This window comes from Stenella coeruleoalba (genome assembly GCF_951394435.1).
Source record: "Stenella coeruleoalba genome assembly, chromosome: 17".
In the NCBI taxonomy this organism is placed as follows: domain Eukaryota; kingdom Metazoa; phylum Chordata; class Mammalia; order Artiodactyla; family Delphinidae; genus Stenella; species Stenella coeruleoalba.
In genome coordinates, this window is record NC_137163.1 from 65,913,896 (window position 1) to 65,934,758 (window position 20,863).

Sequence of the window (20,863 nt, forward strand, 5' to 3'; positions counted from 1 at the left end):
GAAAAATGTAGAGGCAGTTTCTTTGTTCTTTTCGCCTACTTAATAATTGAATTTATCACAAAAATTGTGAACTCTTTAAAACAGCACGATCCAGTAGAATTTGCTGTGATGATGGCAGTGTTACGTGTCTTCAGTGTCCAACACAGCCGCCACTAGTTACATGTGGCTACTGAGCATTTGGAATATCAATAATGCAGTTGGGGACCAAATTGTCTATTTTATTAAGTTTTCATTTAAGTAGCCCCATGTGGCCAGTAGCTACCCTGCTGGCGCACGTCCACTAGTGTTGAACCTCTCGGGGATCCTAGGCCCCTCTGAATGTCTACAGCAAGCTCCGAGCCACGCCCTAGAAAAACACACATGGTACAAATAACATCTTCCGTACACTTCCAAGGGATGAATGGATTTCATATGGTTTGTCTACGGACGCTGCGTCCAGGATAGGAGAGGATGGAGACGGGAGTGGGGATTGGGAGAAGGGTTCCAAACCGTAAGCTCATAGGCTCTTCCCTTTCAAGAGATGCTGGCGTAGTGTCCACCCGCTACGCCCTCCGAGCAAGCCACTCCACACCGCCGAGTGTCACTGTCTGTGACATGGGACAATGCTGAAGAGCGCATTCTGCGTGTGTAGCAGAAGGGGAAGAGCCGAGAACCATCAGTCAGTGGAAACACTGTGGGCTTTGTAATCAGGCAGGCCAGGCCCTAAATCAGCCGCTTGCCAGCTCTGACTCTGGGCAGCCTTCTCGACCTCTGAACATCCGTGTACTCCCTTAACCAGTGAAGTCAACAATTCCAGTATCACAGCGTAATAAGGCTTAAGTGAACATGCCTGAACCATGGTTGGCATTCAATACTAGATATTTAATCCTCTTTTAAAAAAATATGTAAGTAATTTTTAATTTAAATGTTATTGGAAAGGACGTTAATAGAGCTGTCACAGATGATACATAGTTTTCAAAATGAAATTTTTACATAGATATGGAATGTCAAGCGATTTTATTCTCCTGTGTGCGACAGAGCACGTGTTGCTAACGCATCCATCTGTGATAATATTCTAAAGCCGTGTCCTGCAGCGGAGCTGACTTACGATTTTGTGCTATATATTTATTTAAACATCTTCGTACATTTAAAATCTGATTCCGAATGTTTCCACAGTGTAGCGTAAGAGTAGGGTTTCTGAGGCATGGTGCGCTCACATTCAAATCCTGGCCTCCCCAAAGTTTTGTGTGATGTTGGGCAAGTTACTGAAACTCCGTGCTTTGGATTCTCCTCTGTTAAATGGAGATAATGCTAGTACCTGCCTCATAGAGTTGTTAAGAGGATTAACTGAATCAGGAGCCTGTAAAGCAGCTGGAAGGGTGTCTGTCTCATAGTAAGTGCTCAAAAATTCAGCTTTTATTAATGTTGAGGACAAGGATTACATTTATTTTTGTGATACTCACTATTACTGGATATATTTAAAGAACTTCTTTCCCGAATTTAAAGGTGAACAATCATAAATCAGCGGCATAAGATATGAAGAGACTTTTTAAATCGACCTTTTCCCCAGCATGTTTGAAGTTGAAAGGGCTTGCAGTGTGCTCTGCATGTTACAAGATAAAACACATCCTCCCTGTTCTCCAGAAGTGAACACAGATACATAAAACAGTTGAAGTGGGGTAAGGAATAAATGCTTAGAGCTGTGTGAGAACCTAGCCATGGCCCAGACTCTGAACTTGGCACACACTGCATTTTCTAGGATTTGTTCTCCGAATCTGAGTGTAGACACTGTTTGTATACTTCGTTTTAAATTGCATATTGCCACTGTAGGAGCGTTGACATGGTTGGGTAGCAGGTATATCTAGTTTTCCTGTGTCTTGGTGAACCTAGAGCTCGAGGAGCAGGCCCTTGACAGAGTATCAGCATTTAGTTTTCATCATTTGTGTGCTTGCCTTATGCATTCAGCTGGCTGCTACTATCAGCCAGTTAATAAGAAAGGCTTCCACTCTTTTCCACCGCTGGGGACATGGTTGCAGGTGGTGGACTCTAGTGTGGTGGATGTGCTTTTATCACGTGTGTCGTGTGGCTTCAGCGGTTTATCCTCAGCTCCCCGAGCTCATCCGCCCCCGGCTGCTTCCCACTTCAGGGGAGGAGCGGAGGTACACAGTGTTGCGTCGCTCTCTCCCTTATTGATCTACGAGGTTGTGCTGTCAGAAATGCATTTGATCTTGTCTGAAACACTAAAAAAGCCTGATACGATAACCATCAATGTATGTGATTGAAGATTTGCAGTCCTGCCTGATTTGTGTGGCCAGAAGAGTCCCCATGAAGGAGAGACCAGTTCTTCCCTCATCAGAAAGTTTCACTACTCGCCAAGATCTCCAAGGTAAATTCTCTTGCCAGAGAAATCCTAGAATACCTCCATGTTCGTAAATGCAAGGAATGGGTCTAGAAAATGATGAAGAAGCTGGTAGTAGTGGCTGCTGCTGGGGCAGAAGCGTGGAGGAGCTGGAGACGGGGGCGGGGTGGGGGACACTTCTTTTCACTGTCTACCCTTTTGGTCCGTGCACTTGTGCTACCTATTCCAAATAAACAAATTTTTACCTTTTTAAGATGTACTTATTTCTGTAAAGAATAGATCAGTGTGTAGGTATAATGCTTGCTGTTATTTACTAGGCAAGATCACGTCCCTGGACACCAGCACCATGCGGGCAGCCATGAAGCCGGGCTGGGAGGACCTGGTGAGGAGGTGCATCCAGAAGTTCCACGCGCAGCACGAAGGGGAGTCTGTGTCTTATGCCAAGAGGCATCACCATGAAGGTAACCGTCTCTACGCGGTACTTTTCTTGAAGTTCATCTTGCTAAATTACTGCTTTTTTATGAGAGCTCTCTTGGAAACAGTGATTCCTGAATCCACCTCCGGGGACCTGGATCTGGTGACTCTTTGGGTTCATACGTACTTGGCATCGTCTTGCCCAGAATTGTCTCCATCTGAAGGGAAATTGAATAGGAGAACCTGTAAGGCTAAGAGTGTGATGAAGGAAATCGAACTGGGCATGATAATCTCACAAAGACAGATGAAAGGAAAGGGAAAGAGATCATTGTCTCTGATGCTATGGCTTCTAGATGTGTAAAACAACGTACTGAGGTCCCCTGTAATAGCAAAAGAAATACCATCTGAATCGTAAGGACACTGTGGAAATAAGAATGAAAGGAAATTTGCAGGAGCAGGTGAATTCCTGTTAGAGGCGCCAGTGGGATGCCAAGCCCTCCTTCCAGATGACGACCACTGAAGACCGCCCAGATGTTTCTCAAAAGAGATGAAGTGACTTGTCTGAGGTCGCACAGTTAGTTAATAGGACACCTGGAACTGAACCCAAGACTCAGCCCTCCTTGAGCACCTGCCCTTTGCCTGGTGTTGCCCCTCTTTCTGTGAGCCCCTTGATCGCCACAGCCCACCTAGGAAGTGGGCGTTTGACTCTTGTGCTGTCAGTGGGGAGCTGACACAGGTGACATGGCCTCGGAAGCCTTCGGTTAGAAAGTGTCAGCTCCTGGGACTTCCCTGGTGGCACAGTGGTTAAGACTCTACGCTCCCAATGCAGGGGGCCCGGGTTCGATCCCTGGTCAGGGAACTAGATCCCACATGCATGCCGCAACTAAGAGTTTGCATGCCACAACTAAGGAGCCCGTGTGCTGCAACTAAGGAGCCCATGGGCCGCAACTAAGCAGCCCACCTGCCACAACTAAGACCCAGTGCAACCAAATAAGTAAATAAATTTTTTTTTTTTTTTTTTTTTTTAAATGTCAGCTCCAGAGCTGGATCTGAGGCCCGTCCTGGCCATCACTTCACCACCGCGCTGCTCCCATGGTTCTTTCTGCAGCATCACTTTTTCTCAAGTACATTCTGGGTTTTTGTTAAGTTGGTGAGAACAAAGAAAAAATTCTTTTCTTTAGCAGGACTCCATGGGGGAGGGAGACACTTTTTTTTTTTTTTCCCGGTACGCGGGCCTCTCACTGTTGTGGCCTCTCCCGTTGCGGAGCACAGGCTCCGGACGCGCAGGCTCAGCGGCCACGGCTCACGGGCCCAGCTGCTCCGCGGCATGTGGGATCTTCCTGGACCAGGGCACGAACCCGTGTCCCCTGCATCGGCAGGCAGACTCTCAACCACTGCGCCACCAGGGAAGCCCAGGGAGACACTTTATCCTTCTGGTCTTCTGACTCTCCTCTCGTGGACCCTGCATGTCCTGGCAGGGGCACTTGGTTATGGGCCTGGATTCTGTGGGGGCCACGCTGCCTGTGAGGGACAGGGGCCCTGTGCCTTATAACTCAGTTTGGCAAATCGTCTGCATTTTTGCAGAAAAAATTTGTAACTCATTACTGAAAATCAAGTTTTAGTTGGTCATCTTCCGTTTAACGTGCATCCATGACCTTGGCATTTACCAAGAGTGTTTGTATGTTTAAACTTTATGCTTTTAAGATTGATTATGAAAAAGTACAAGTCATGGTAAATGACCTCTCTCTCCATTCCCTTATTTTTCCCTCATCTTATTCATCCTGTTTATCTTCTTCATCCTTATTTCTTAGAAATAAATAGGCACATAATCCAACAGTTTGTGTCTTCCAGCATTTTTCTGTAAGTGGGAAAGAGTAAGAGGAAATAAAGATGCTACATTTGACAGAAATCAATAAGTAACCTGCCATTTCACTAGATCTGGTTTAAAATAAAAAGAATAGTAGCAAAGAATATGAAATCTCCATCAGCAGCCGTGTTCAGTGTCCTTGGGCCCTGAGTAGCAATGTCCCACATTTAATCCTGTGGCTTCATGATTCCTTAGAAAAGGGTTTACCCAGATGTACTAGGCACTGTGCTAGGTTTAAACAGATGGGACCCACTGCAAGGAAACTCCGCAGTGTATAAAATACATTTCATCCAAATGTGTGAAATAGGTCAGATTGACGGTAATCATTTGCATTGAATAAAAATTTGCTGGAAGGCTTTGTTTACGTGGAGGAGCTTCCTGCATGCGTTCAGGGGCTTGCTGACACGAATCTACTCAGCAGAGGTGTTTGCTATAGACCAAATGGAGATGGAAAATCCTGAGGGATCACAGCCAAGGTCAGATAAAATTCTGAAATTATAAGCCATCGGAAATATGGGTCCTATTATAAAAATGGTATTTATGCCACCTTTTAGTGGCATACTTAGTGTACAAAGCAAGGTACGTGTATGTACAGTAATTCCTTTCCAGTACTGCCACTTCAGAGTAATCATGCAGCAGTTGGTGGCAGAAAGTAATACCTAAATACTGCATGTCCCTAAATACCTGGAACTGCAGGGGTGTTCGTCAGGGAAATTGCTCAAAGTGAAATTTTACCAAAAAATCTGAATCCACATTGTGTGTCAGCACCTACCTCTGTCTGACTGTCTGTCTGTCTGTCTCTCTCTCTCTCTCTCTCTTTCTCTCTCTGTCTCTCGTGGTAGTTTTGTGGAATGATGAATGTGCTTGGCCGCTTTGGGACTAACTAGTCAGCCCGCAAAGTTTGTGCTGAGGATTATGTGGTAGAAAATGGTAGTCTTCTTACAGTGGTTTAGATAAAGTGGTTTCGAAGGTAACTAAACTGTACGGCTCCTTGTCTTCTGAATTGAAGTGTTCTTTTTTAATATGCAGTATTTGACAGTTTTAAAATACAGTTGTTTTAAAGATAAATCTGAAACTTTAAGGAAAATTATTTTAACCTAGTGTTATATTTTCTGCTCTAGTCTTGAAAATGGAAACGCCTGACTCTTCATCCAGACATTAAACCAATTCCATGTCACTAAGATTTGTACTTTTATTATTTCAGTTTTCTATTTAGCCTTTTTTTCTCTGAAAGGATTCCTGTGATTGTTTATCTTTTACTTCCTGTTATCCTGACCACAGAAATAATACTTCTTACACACCGAGAAACAGAATTGGGGAGTAGTAGTGTGAGATAATGGAGTAAACAGTACGTAACTTCAAGATGAATATTCGGAGAATATATTCAATGGCATAAGTTTTACTGTAACGTTTACTACTGTATTAGTTTGAAGAGAAATTAAAGGCAAATTGTACCCTGTAGAGGTATCATGTTTATGCATTGAATTGTTTCCTGACATTTTAGACAAATCATTGTAAAGCTTGTTTTGAGCTAATAAATTGTTTACACTCTGTTTTGCCATGATACTGAAGATTTTTAAAAGAACGTAGTTTAAGGGTCCAAGCTTCATTTGCGGGGGGGGGAAAGAAACAGTATATTGAATTTATCGGTACTTTGAATGAAAGATAAACGTGCTTTTAAAAATGTATAATGTCATGAAATATTACTTACAACTCTGTTTAACCTGCTGGTAGGAAAATAATACACTTAACGAAGTTTATTACTGTCATTATGTCTTGTCCGGCCCTCACCTTCTGATTTTGTTTCTAAACGTGCGTTCTGCTTCCTTGCTTGCCTGCAGTGCTGAGACAGGGATTGGCATTCAGTCAGATCTATCGTTTTTCCTTGTCCGACGGCACTCTCGTGGCTGCACAAACGAAGAGCAAGCTCATCCGTTCTCAGACTACTAACGAACCTCAGCTTGTGATATCTTTACATATGCTGCACAGGTAAGCCTTGTCCTGAGACACCACCTGCCCTTCCCAAGTCAGGAGGAAAGGTTCCAAAAGCAGGAAGTCATCCCAGAGCTTGTCAGGTTTGGTAGACATTTCTGTTGACCAACCCCAGGCGTGTAAAATATAAATTAAGTTAAAATTAAATTGTCATTAACTGTTGGCTAAAAGACAACTCCCAATACTGAAATTCAAAGTAGGGCTACACTTTGAATTTTAGCCTTAATATTAGTGAATTTTATTTTATTTTATTTTATTTAGGCCGTGCCACGTGGCTTGTGGGATCTTAGTTCCCCAACCAGGGATCGAACCTGGGCCCTCGGCAGTGAGACCGTAGAGTCCTAACCACTGGACTGCCAGGGAATTCCCAGTACTAGTGAATCTTGACACCCAGCTGGAAGGACATAGACTAGCACTCACTTTGCTCTGACATGACTGACTGCCTGTTACATCAGAGAAGAAAATTGATCATTTCCCAGCAGTGATACATGCAGGGCAGGAATATAGAATGACTTCTGCTCCTGTGTGTTTAAATCTAAAACTTTCAAATATACATATACTTAGAAGGAATACTTTAGATTATTATTCTCAGGTTTAAATTAACTTTTTGACATTAGACTTTAAATTGAAGGGTAGTGAACATTTCCATAAAAAATAAAAGTAAGGAAACTTGAATGTTGATTTTAAAGTAAGCGTCATAACCATATAGTTTCAGAGCACAAATTTAGGAAAATGATTGTATTTCAAGTTATGTAAATATTTACGTGTGTGCTACGTAAAACTTTATGAGGTGCTATCAGCAGATATCTAAAGTTGCTCTGGAGTTCTCTTTTGTTACATTTCTCAATTATTTTCTTATTGCGAATTAAAAAAATCAAGCAGCCCTGTTTGCCAACTGTTAATAAATCCGACCTCAAACTGAAACAATTTGAAAGTGATTACAGATGTGCCACATTTCACCCCCCTGACTGAAAGCTGGTGTTTGACAATTTGTGAAACCTGTTTTGTTTGGATTTGTGAACACGCTTGGTAACTCACGAGTGACTGCCAAGCTGTAAATTAAAGCTCATAGGGCTTGGAAAATCATCCAGCTCAGCAAACCTGCTTTGAGACCAGGAGCGGAGTAGGGTTGCCTGCGAGTTGGGGAATGAGATCACAGACTCGGGACGATCTGCAGTTCCTTCCGTGTGGCTGAGAGGCTGTTGCTTTGCCTTCCAGGGGGACCCAGGCGGGGGATCTGTTAGACAGGTAATCTAATTCTAAACAGTTTTGGTAACTTTATTGGCTCTAAAACTTGCAAAGTTTCGAAGAGTTAGGGGCAAGTTTTTTTCCCTCTTAGTTTACTCTTCATCTTGAGCCAAGTAGCACACATCATGCTCCAGGCTCACAGATGGGTCTGTTGTTAGGAATCGTAATCTGGCAGATAATTGAAGGCAGCTATACTTGTTTGGGTCGTTTCTTTCAGACAGTACAAGCTCTCAGTTATTCGTGATAACGTACCGTTTAATGAGAAAGGTATGTTATGTAATTGGAAGCCCGCTAATGTCCTGTCTAGCAACTATGCTTTCAGTATGGTAGTAGTCAAATTTAAACACAACTTCCTCTGTAGAACCACAGACGTCTTAATGAGTGGACTGAAAAACACCCCTCTTGGTCCAAAGCACTGCGTGTTCATTCTTGCCCGTAATTGCAGATTGTTTCATCAAAGTATTATCCTTTCCTTCCATGTCGTTCGTTCTTTTAAAGAAATGAGGCGATCTCATTTTCGAAAATTACTAACAACTTGCTCAGTATCTTCCCCTTTATCTTATATTTCTTTCCTCACCCTACAGAGAGCAGAATGTGTGTGTAATGAATCCGGATCTGACTGGACAAGCGATGGGGAAGCCATTGAATCCAATTAGCTCTAGCAGCCCTGCCCATCAGGCCATGTGCAGTGGGAACCCAGGTCAGGACATGACCCTAAGTAGCAATATAAATTTCCCCATGAACGGCCCAAAGGAACAAATGGGCATGCCCATGGGCAGGTTTGGTGGTTCCGGGGGAATGAACCACGTGTCGAGCATGCAGGCAACCACTCCTCAGGGTAGTAACTATGCACTCAAAATGAACAGCCCCTCACAAAGCAGCCCGGGCCTGAATCCAGGACAGCCCAGCTCCATGCTCTCACCGAGGCATCGCATGAGCCCTGGGGTGGCCGGAAGCCCTCGAATCCCCCCCAGTCAGTTTTCCCCCGCAGGAAGCTTGCATTCCCCCGTGGGAGTTTGCAGCAGCACAGGAAATAGCCATAGCTACACCAACAGTTCCCTCAACGCGCTGCAGGCCCTCAGCGAGGGGCACGGAGTCTCACTGGGGTCCTCGCTGGCTTCACCGGACCTCAAAATGGGCAACTTGCAAAACTCCCCGGTGAATATGAATCCTCCCCCGCTCAGCAAGATGGGAAGCTTAGACTCCAAAGACTGTTTCGGACTTTACGGGGAGCCCTCGGAAGGTCCAGCCGGGCCAGCAGAGAGCAGCTGCCACCCGGGGGAGCAGAAGGATGCCAGCGAGGCCGGCCTGCCCCAGGCCGGGAGCGGCGAGAGGCCTGACGGGCAGGGCAGACTGCATGACGGCAAGGGGCAGACCAAACTCCTGCAGCTGCTAACCACTAAATCCGACCAGATGGAGCCTTCGCCCTTGCCTGGCGCTCTGTCGGACACCAACAAGGACTCCACAGGCAGCTTGCCTGGCTCTGGGTCGACGCACGGAACCTCGCTCAAGGAGAAGCATAAGATTTTGCACAGACTCCTGCAGGACAGCAGTTCCCCCGTGGACTTGGCGAAGCTGACAGCGGAAGCCACGGGCAAAGAGCTGAACCAGGAGGCCAGCAGCACAGCTCCTGGGTCCGAGGTGACTATTAAGCAGGAGCCAGTGAGCCCCAAGAAGAAAGAGAATGCACTGCTTCGCTACCTGCTCGATAAGGATGATACTAAAGATATCGGTTTACCAGAAATCACCCCCAAACTGGAGCGACTGGACAGTAAGACAGACCCTGCCAGTAACACGAAATTAATCACTATGAAAACTGAGAAGGAGGAGATGAGCTTTGAGCCCAGTGACCAGGTAAGGTTTGTCATGTGTCCCCCCAAGTGTACTGATCCACAGCCATCAGGGATTTCTCCACAGGGGCCTTCTGAGGCCTCGGGTGACTGGATAAAAATAAGTCTTCTCCTTTGTTCTTGCCTTGAAACAGAGTTAATTCTCACTGAGGCCGCGTGTTCCAAACACTCTGTCTAGCAAAGAGTGACGTCGCTATAGAGCTGACTTTTATCTTGTAAAGGGTCGAGTGGTGATATTTCAGGCTTTGCAGGCCACACACTGTCTGCCACAGCTATTTAGTTCCACCCCTGGCTTGCAAACACAGCCCTAGACACTACACAGGAACAAACGAGCGAGCTGTGTTTCAGTCAAACTGATATTTGAATTTTATACAATTTTTGCGTGTCACAAGATCCTCTTCTTCTTTTGATTTTTTTTTTCAATTATTAGAAAATGTAAGTCCATTCTTAGTGCATGGGCCATACAAAAACAGGTGGTGGGCAGGATTTAGCCCGCAGGCCAGCTGGGGTTTGCTGACCCCTGTTATTAGAACATACCTAAATTGGAGATAATCATTTCCTCAAAAGTGGGCTTTGTCAGGACAGACTTAATTATTTTTTACTCACCTTTCCCTTTTTAAGAGCAGAGTCTGACTGGTTCTCAGACTCAGTGAAGATCATTCTACCTCTCTTTATTCTCAATCATGGCTTCTGCTTAACGCTAAAGAATTTCGTAGACCATCGGCATAGAAAGTATTTAAGGGGAAATGGAGAGTAGAGGGGAGGTAAAGTTGGCCTTGATGTTGGTAGAGCGGAACCATCAAATATAAGTGCAAAACTGAAATAATAGGTTGCGTTATCTGTTGTTCTTACGTGAAAAATTAATTTCCTGAGAAAATCAAGGATAGCTAAAGTGATATTCAGAGTCATTCTTGATGACTCTCTGAGGTAGTGACATCACAGAGGGAAAATGCAAACTGTTTAAAATTTTCCTATTTAAAAAAAAAATGATTTATTGCTGACAATAATGACTTGGCATAAAGGGTTTTCTGGGGAATCAACGACCGGTGGGGTAAAGATCCAGGACTTCATGAACCATGCCATCCCTGAGCGCCGCCGTAAGTCGTGATGGGTTAAGAAGTGCAGAAGCTGCGCAGACCTCTCTACTGAAAATGGTTCACTGATATGGCCTTGAAACTTGTTTTACAAGTGGACATTTTAGGTGTCGCTGTCTTCAGGGACAAGGTGTGCATGGGGAGACGAGAGAGGAGCACCGCTGGCCGTCACCTTGAACCTCCCGGGTGGAGGCTGACCCAGCAGCAGCTCTGGGGTGGAGAGCACAGGCTGGGGGCGGGTGCCGAGGCCAAGCACAGCCGGCCTCCTTCCAGGTCCTGAGCACGCAGCTTCCTGTCTGTCTTTCACTTTGATGTCTGGACAGCTGCTACCATTCCTTGTGCCCTTCGTGAGGGAAACAGCGTAATTGTGTAAACACCTTTGGTGAGGATGAATCCTTAAACTTAGGTGTTAGTCCTGAGTTCTCTACACCAGCTACTCTGTGATGCTGTAAGATCATTGCATGGGGGGACCCGGGGGCTCAGGGGAAAGTTAATAACAATATCTTGGATAAAGTGTAGTGTGAAAGCATATTGACAGCTGTAGATGTTTTAATCTTTTGAGGTTTACTAGATTAGAATACGCAGAGCTAGTGGCAGCTCAGAGTGGCAGGCAGAGATACTGTCACTCCGGTCTCTTGACACATGCTAGAGGGCAAGATGGTGACTCATGAGGTCCCCCTTGGCTTAGTGGCTAAGTGGCCGGTCCCCTGCTCCATAAACAGAATTTATTTCTATCCCAGGCCTGAGGCCCTAGGGACTTAGAGGGTCAGGGAAGGAGGGCGCTGTTTGGCATTTCTGTATTTACCTATGTGATTACACTAACTTCATACAAGAAACTGACAAAGAAGAAGTTCTGTTTGTTTTTTTAAAGTCCTTGAGTCACTTGCAGGTTTCTAATTGGTATTTAAAAGAATGTTTTTTCTGATCAACATTATCTTACTTTGGGAACTTAAAGCACAGAATGTTATCAGCACAAACCTGTCATTTTGGGTGGACACACACACACACACACACACACACACACACACACTCACACTCACCCTCACCCATACACACAGTATTTTTTTCTTAATGAAACCCAGTTCCTGGTTTTACCCTCCATCTATTCCCATTTTAAAACTCTACCAAAAAAATAGTGCTTCAGAGCAATTTTAACATCAAAAACATTGCAGCTTGAAAAGAAAGGTTACCACAGGAAGTATGCATTACCTAAATTTAGATCAAAGTTAGAATGACTGACTTTAAGAAGAAGAAAAAACAGGGATTCTTTCACTTCCCACACTCCTTCACTTTTCCCAAATACAGGTTGATTGTATCTCCTACTGACTTCTGTACAAATTTATCAAAGGTTTTTCTTTCACTTCAGGGGAACACAACACATTTTTATTCAGTAAGTTAAACTGTTAGCGAGCCTGGATTGCACAGTTGACTGTCTTGTTATTTTGACTCAGAAAAGAGCCATTATCCGAGTGTGTGTTTAACCTATCACTAACTTATTAAGGGCAGGAAGTACTTCGATGGTGCCATTATACCTAAAATAGCATTCTTCACTTGGTAGAGTATTTAAACAACATTTGTTTCTACAGTGTTTCATAACCAACAGGAAACAATGACAGAAAAATTTCCGATATGTTCACTGACTTTTAAGTTATATACTTGTTTACACAATGGAGCATGTGTAAATGATACTAACTAAATGGTACTCTTTTGCTCTTTCTTAATGCTGCTGGGCCACTTATGATGAGGGTTTAGAAATAGTCTATAAAGAATTTCTTCTTGTTATTTGGCTCCATTAGAAAAGCAAACCATATTTTAAACTCTTAGTGTCCTGAAAATTTCCCTCCAACTGTGGTAGAATTGTGTTGCCATTTTTTAAAGCAATTTTATGTTAGGCAAATGTGGTGAAATAACAGTTTGTAAAAAAATTTTTGAAACACTGTTTTGTAGTTTATTAGAACACATGTATTAAAATACATGTGTTCTTTATATTTCCTTCAGAAAACAAATTGATTTGACACATGAAAAATTCATAAAACCAGAAAAAAATGCAGAAATCAAGTCCAATTTTCATTTTGTAGAACTTTTACAAAAATCTTTCTGACTCATTTTCTGCCTGAAATAGTTTAAACCAACTCTTCAAATTGATGTGGCTAATTTGAGCATTCGAAGAGATGCCTAAGCAAAACTTCGAAGTATCTTGGCAAAGCGTTTTCAAGGAAGGCATTAATCTTTTTGTTTTGTGAAGAAATCATGCCTGAGAAAGGAACTAGATAGGAACTAGAAGAACTTTTGATGAGAATGAAAGCTTACTTAGGGGGCAGAAATGTTTGATCCGAAACTTCATGTGATCAAATGCACCCCTTCCAGGACTTACATGACTACAGAAGAAAATGCCTGTAGTCGTCAAATTTTATTCCTAGGCGGCCAAAGGTGTAGAGATGTTCTCCTTGAAAAAGAACATTTCAAGTAAAGTTGAGACAGTTAGATTAATTTAAATGCATACTCCAAGTACTGACAAGAAATAAACACAAGCAAAGCCATATTACCTCTAGTGGGGAAATTTTCATAATGCGTTTTTCTGATGGTAGGCTGAATGAATTCATATACTATAGTGTCCATAGTTAAGGGTCTCCAAAGAACCAGTTCCTTCTGAATATAGCGCCAAGAAGTCCCTGCATGACTTTCTTAAGACAAATAAGTGTTTTAGTTACTTGTCAAAGCTAGACTGAAACACAGTTGAATTTGATCAGCTCTTAGAAATGGTAAAGATTAAAATTAGAAAATCAGTTTTAATATATGCTTTTTAAAAATAAAAATCAAGGAAAATCATGGATTTTAAATTATGTAATTATTTGAAATAAAGAATCAATAAATAGGTTTAAACCGTCCAAATATATTGTTTTATATAGCTATGTATATATAGAGAGAGATTAACCTTAGACTTATTTTAAACTCATCATATTCTACACAAGAGTAGATCACAAAGGAAGAATCATGAATCCTATCATTAGAACTCTTTGAAACTATGATGGTTATTTTTCTATTCAAGATGGTTTAAAGTATCATTTTATTTGTGTGAAAAGAATAAAGGTAAAAAGGAAAGGTGAGAGTCTGGACCCAGACTATTAATCTATATTGTAAAAGCTTTCTTTTACACATGTCTGTGATTGGGAGCAAATACAAGAGCATCCATTGAGGAAAATAATATACTTTATTTTTATTATCGTTTATATGAACCTATTTATTTGGGCCGTCTCTCATTCAAGGCATCTGCAAAGCTTTCTCAAGAAGTAGCTTATTGGGCTTCCCTGGTGGCGCAGTGGTTGAGAGTCCACCTGCCGATGCAGGGGACACGGGTTCGTGCCCCGGTCTGGGAGGATCCCACATGCCGCGGAGCGGCTGGGCCCGTGAGCCATGGCCGCTGAGCCTGCGCGTCCAGAGCCTGTGCTCTGCAGCGGGAGAGGCCACAACAGTGAGAGGCCCACGTAGCGCAAAAAAAAAAAAAAAGTAGCTTATTACTTATTACGGCCCACCCTCTCACCCGTTCACAAACAATGAATTTTAAAATACTCTACGCAAGGCAGCATTACTGTAGTAGGGAAACCTGGTTTCCTAGGATAGCAATAAACTTCACAGTTTATTAGAACCTCTTAATACCTCTGTAGCTATTTTCATGATACAACCATAAGGATATTTATCCATCTTTTTTTTTTTTAATAAATTTATTTATTTTTGGCCACGCTGGGTGTTTGTTGCTGTGCGCAGGCTTTCTCTAGTTGCGGCGAGCGGGGGCTACTCTTCGTTGCGGTGCGCGGGCTTCTCATTGCAGTGGCTTCTCTTGTTGCGGAGCACCAGCTCTAGGCGCACGGGCTTCAGTAGTTGTGGCTCGCGGGCTCTAGAGCACAGGCTCAGTAGTTGTGGCACACGGGCTTAGTTGCTCCGCGGCATGTGGGATCTTCCTGGACCAGGGCTCGAACCCGTGTCCCCTGCATTGGCAGGCGGATTCTTAACCACTGCACCACCAGGGAAGTGTCCCTATCCATCTTTATGAAGCTTTTTTCTGAGAAATTATAGAAATGATAGGAATTTCTATGAGAAATTGAGTTGATTCTGGGAAATGTTTTAAATTACCGGTTAAAGTAGTTGAGGGAACTCATCGGGTTGACTGAGTGTCCATTGCTATGTTCCAGGCACTGTCCTCAGAGGGTGATAAGTGCTTATTACACTGATGTTTGTATCTTACGTATTCAGCAAAACATGATAACGATAGCTTTCCAACGGAGTCACTTTACTCATGTTTAACTTACCCAAAATTGTCTATACACATTCAGAAGAAGAAAAAAGGAGAGATAGCTATTAAATGGTTAGGTCACGTGAGCAGTTTTGCCCACCGTTCAAGAGACTTAACTGGGTTTTGGTTCCCTTGAAGCTCCAGTAGTGTGGAAACGTAGCTACAGGCTTTTTCAGTGCGGAATGGCCCCCGCGTAAACTTCGTCATTTCAGACTCAGCCAGAGAAGCAGTAATGTGCTTTCACTCTGGAGGGAAAACTGGCTGTGTTGCCCTTGGTGGAGGGGACATACAATAAGGTTCCTTCCCGAGCCGTCCTAAGGATCATTTTGTCTGTGTCTGTCTATACTTTAGGATGCTAACTTTGGAACCTAACCCTTACCTAAGATGTAGCTCTCCCAAGTTTGATCCCTCCCTCTTTTGTTAGAAACGGGTGACTAAACTAACTAGAAAATGGTCTTGTAATTACTCAAACAGTGCATTAGGAATTCCCTGGAAAATGGATCTCCAAGTTCTCACTAAGCTAGTTGACTCTGAACAAAGAATCCAATAAAATGTCACTTCATTGTATCCTTCCTAACTTGAGAAATTATGTCCAGTAAAAAGACTTCCTGTATAGATTTACATTTGCCATAAATTGCAAAAACCTTAGTAAATGCAGCTTCTAGTGTATAGAATAAAACTGTAAGCCATTCTGCTTTAAGTATACCTCCTGTCAGATGTAAATGCTTTCATTTGAATTGCCAGTGTAGACAAAAGGGTCAGTCACATGGTCATGGATTCAAAATCCATCCAGTGACTTTGGGGAAGTTGCCTAACTTGTGTTTTTCCACCTGCACATCAGAAGAATCATTCTTACCACTCTCTTCACTAGAAAGTAATCCTGGGAGTTAACTTAGCCATTTTCTTATGTGGTTGGCACGGTCTGATTTTAAATACTTGGCACACAGATAGGTTCTACTTAAACGAATATAAATTCAGTTGAGCTCTCTTGGAAGAAAAGCACTAGGTGTGAAATAGTGGTGATATGTACCTTATTATTTTAATGTTGGTAGTTGAAAGGAAATTATTTTAATAAAGGGGAAAGCTATAAGAAATATTTTTATGGCTTCTGTAAAGTCAAATTAATAGCTGCTGTGTTTTCATCCTGCTTCCCTGCATTTGTCACCAAAGCTGGTGAGTGACTGAGAAAGCCAGTGTCATTCGAAACTGAAAGTGTAAGCAGGAAAAAAACACCACTCAAATGGAAAAGACAGGGCTGAGCTGTTCATGGTTACTTCAAGCTCCTCGTGCGTTTCACTCCTTGCTCTTAAAAAAAAAAAGAAAGAAAGAAAGAAAGAAAAACAAAGTTCTAAAAGGAAATGACCATTTACTAAATACTGATTTCATGTAAATTTGGATCATATTTTCCACCAGTTTTTTGTTGTTGTTATTTCGTCAGGAGAGTTAACCACAAAACCTAGGCCTGGACTGTAAGTCATAGTACACCCATGGTTAATTAGAAATACACATACTCATAATTAATTGAATTATTCGCATAAAATAAAGGGGAATTTATAAATTGCCAGTGAATCACAGTGCTAGAAGAGAGCTGTCTTTCTAATTGAGGCATCTCTCTTTTCACAGATGAGGAAACTGAGGAGCAAGAGATTAAATTATTTGTCCTTTGTTGATTTAATTTTTTTTAAAGATGATCAGTTAACTGTTAGGCCTGAGGTTCGCATGTGTCTGCGTCTCTTGTTTGGCTCTGGTGCCTTATACCGGTTAGGTCTATAATTGCAAACCGGGACTGTGGCGCCCACTCTTCGCGTGGGACTGGATAAACCCTTCTGTTTGTTAACCGCAGCCTGGCAGTGAGCTGGACAACTTGGAGGAGATTTTGGATGATTTGCAGAATAGTCAATTACCACAGCTTTTCCCAGACACGAGGCCAGGCGCCCCTGCTGGATCAGTTGACAAGCAAGCCATCATCAATGACCTCATGCAACTCACAGCCGAGAGCAGCCCTGTTACACCTGTTGGAGCCCAGAAAACAGCATTGCGAATTTCACAGAGCAGTGAGTATGAGATATTGATGGTTATGCCAAGAAATTCCCATGTTATCACCATCAGAAACAGGGGTTATTAAAATCTGACGCAAACAGCTTAGTCACTTCAAGGTTTTTATGGTCAGATAGCACCACCTACTGTCCCAGCCCTTCAAAACAGTATTCAGGGTGGATTCTAGTAAACATGGCCTTTTTGCAGGCGCTTGTGGTTAATATAATCAACACGGAGCGAGACTGACCTGCATTGATAAAGTTCTTCGGGTGATTGTCATACTTCCCTTCATTTCAGTTACTGCCTTCATAAATGGAGCTTAAAATAGATTTTCTGTGTCTTAATATATGGCTGAATACTTAAAAGACAGAAACTTAGAAAGTTATGCTGACTTTTCAGGAATAATATCCTACTAAAAATTTTTTATCAAAATACTCATACATGAAAGGGCTACACACATGAAAAATATCTTGTCCTGTCTCTTAGGAATCCTCATATAAATATCCATTTTACATGGAAATTTATCATATAAATGTTTTCTAAGTGCATCTTAAGTTTAATTAGTATGATATACAGCTGGAAGACCTTAGACTTTTATAAGTGACATTTTTTATCGCTTACTTTTAGTTTTTTAATTTTTTTAATTTATTTGGCCGCACTGTGCGGCTTGCAGGATCTCAGTTCCCTGTTCTTGGTTTTTTTTGGCCGCACCGTGCAGCATGCGGGATCTTAGTTCCCCGGCCAGGGATCGAACCTGTGCCCCCTGCAGTGGAAGTTCAGAGTCTTAACCACTGGACCACCAGGGAGTTCCCTATTTTATATTTTTGTAAGTTTAAGATGAGGTCTTTCTCCACCTTGAACACTTAAGTTTACAAACTTGATAGTTAGCCAAAGTTGTCCGATAGTTTTGAGCAGAAGAAAATATCTTTCCTGCGCTAGGGACATGATCTGTAGAAAGACAGAGAACCTCTTCAGTGTTAAATTGGTGAACAGAATGATTTGTCCCTCTTCAGATACAGTTTGACCCAAAGCTTAGCATCTGTTCTCAAATCAGAAATGGCAACCATCAACCAAATCACAAAATATCCTTGATTAATAGATCTTTTCTCAAAGTGATTCATGATCATTCTGAAAAGGGTAAAACAACACAGAGTTTTTGCTTGTTATCTGTCAAACGTGCCTACTTCTTAGGGAATGGAGGGTTGCTTATGGCCTATGAGAGATCACAAAGTCAGAGAGTTGAGAAGTGAGTAAGAAACACAGTAGCTGGTTTACGCTCATGACCCAGCGGAGTTAATAGAGGACTGCATGAAAACTCGTGGTTTCTCCTCTATCTGTACCTCCTGATGGTATTCAGACTACTGAATGGTAACCAGATACCTAAACCTGAGGAAGTCAGCTTAAGCATGTACATCATTTTCATTTAAACCCTAATTCTTCTAAATATTTTATTTCTGTTATTGATTGTTAAGAACGTTAACGTGTTTTAAATGTTCTATTTCATACTGTGTTTATATAATTCAGAGAAAATAAAGTCCTTGATATTATTTAATATATTAGCTCTATGAATTGTAATTTATAATATCTTTGTTCTTGTAGAAACATTGTTATCAAATCACTGGTTGTCTGTGTGATAGTATAGTGCACTGGTATAGTACTTACTGCACAATAAACTCTTGTGAACTAACCATAAGAATCCTTTCAAATATAAATGTATCTGGAATTTAAAGAAGCTATATTTAGAAGACTTAACAGGGCCCTAAAGCTTCAATACTAACTTCAGGTACCAGAGTTCACACATTTAAAGATTTTAACTTCCAATGAGAGTAGACATTTTTAACCTAATTCTATTCCTAGGAAAGTCCAATTAAAAAATGATAGTCTCATGTCCAAACCACACGTATCTGGGTTTGGTGCTATATGCAGGAGATGTTTATGGCTTCACAGCTGTGACAAAGCAATATTGCTAAATTCAAATAATATATGAAAAAAAATATTAGTAGTTTCCTTAACAAATACAGTTGAATATTAGAAGTTAATATTGGGGTGAAAAATATATGGTAAATAATAGACATGTTCTTTTTTTTCCTTTTACTTTTTTTTGTTTTGAAAGGTTGTCAGGAATTAAATTAGAGACTTGTTGATTAGATTGCAAGTCTATGTTTTCGCGCCACATGTTTTTTTTGTCTGTGAATTTGTCTTTTCTGTAGGCAGTTGGTCCCTGACATGCATATCTTTGTTATTTTACAAACGACATTTTCCCTGAACACGACTTCTGTTGCTATATTCCATTATCCTATATTAACCTTAAATTTTCATTTGTTTTCTCCTTAGCTTTTAATAACCCACGACCAGGGCAACTGGGCAGGTTATTGCCAAACCAGAATTTACCACTTGACATCACATTGCAAAGCCCAACTGGTGCTGGACCTTTCCCACCAATCAGAAACAATAGTCCCTACTCAGTGATACCTCAGCCAGGAATGATGGGTAATCAAGGGATGATAGGAAACCAAGGAAATTTAGGGAACAGTAGCACAGGTAAGGGCTCAAATGTGCTGTTAACTTTATCGGTGGGTTATTTAACTTAATGATGTATTCATCCACATCAAACTAGTAAAATTTTTCAAGTGAAATTTTTTATGCTAGAAACTAACATTTGAATGTAACTAAATTCTGCAAATTTTCACTGCGAGCATGGTACATGAAACATCGGAAGGCATTCAAGTAAGCTGACCCTTTTGTTCTGTGATCATTGTTTTTACAAGGGTTCTAATCATTAATCCTATGGCATAGGCTTATTTCACTTCTACTCCAGTTACTATTCCAGACATTGTAGTGATATGTGTAAAATAATTTGGTGGTTGCTAGCTTGTCGTGATAATCTGCTGATAACCCCAGAATTTCCTGTTAGTTGATGACTTATGTTGGACGAATTTCAGAATGAAGGTTTAAAATTCAACCAACCTTTTATACTCGCAACGATAGCAATTCTCATTCCAAAAAAAAACATTAATTAAAAATAACGAACTTAAAAAAAAAAAAAAAGAACGAACTTTACATAGTAGTATGCCTGGCCTAAGAGTAGCTGATCCAGGGGCTCCATTTTTAAAGATCTGTGAAGTTGCCTGTGATCTGGTTTGGCCCTTGACCTGCTGTAACTTAAGGTGTCTGCCAAGTTGCCCATGCATATTCCTAAGTGGTAGTCACCGTCATAGCAGCAACCGTACTTCCAAACCTCCACCCAGTTCAGGCTAGGAACCGCTGCTGCAGCATTGATTGCTATTACCACCACGTCCTGTACCCTATGGTATCTGTACCCTGTGGTATCCTGTACCCTTAGGATGCTAAGTTTTCTGATGGAGAACTGCTCACAGTTTACCGCTGGAGACAAAGGCATTGAAAGAAACAGATATTATAAAAAGAACTTACATTCCTGGGTTTTAATTCTTGGTGTTTTTTTAGCTTAGTCTGTAACCTCTGTATACACATTGCCATTTAGATAGTTAACAGAAAATAAGAGTTCAATCTAAGTGTTGAAAAGATGGATTTCTTTTTTAACTTTCTGTTGCTGGTAAGCAATTCATGGGAAATGTGAAGAATGTTGTATTAAAATAGTTTATTCATTCAGCAAGTATTTATTAGGTGCCTACTATATGTGCCAGGCACTGACTACATCACTAATTTATTTATTTGCAGAAACAATGCCATATTAGTTTTACATTATTTTTA

General features: G+C 41.7%; 1 protein-coding gene across 13 annotated transcripts in view; it reads left to right on the plus strand.

Annotated features, from left to right (window-relative positions):
* Positions 1 to 20,863, plus strand: part of NCOA2 (nuclear receptor coactivator 2) — a 358,377-nt gene that overhangs the window by 308,136 nt on the left and 29,378 nt on the right. For 11 of the 13 annotated variants that reach the window (XM_079902510.1, XM_079902511.1, XM_079902512.1 and 8 more), the window contains 6 exons: positions 2,264 to 2,365; positions 2,656 to 2,799; positions 6,461 to 6,608; positions 8,444 to 9,713; positions 16,938 to 17,148; positions 19,466 to 19,672. In XM_079902510.1, coding sequence (XP_079758636.1) covers positions 2,264 to 2,365; positions 2,656 to 2,799; positions 6,461 to 6,608; positions 8,444 to 9,713; positions 16,938 to 17,148; positions 19,466 to 19,672 — 2,082 coding nt within the window. The remainder of the gene's footprint in view (positions 1 to 2,263; positions 2,366 to 2,655; positions 2,800 to 6,460; positions 6,609 to 8,443; positions 9,714 to 16,937; positions 17,149 to 19,465; positions 19,673 to 20,863) is intronic. The other 2 variants (XM_079902508.1, XM_079902507.1) reach the window with 2 other exon arrangements.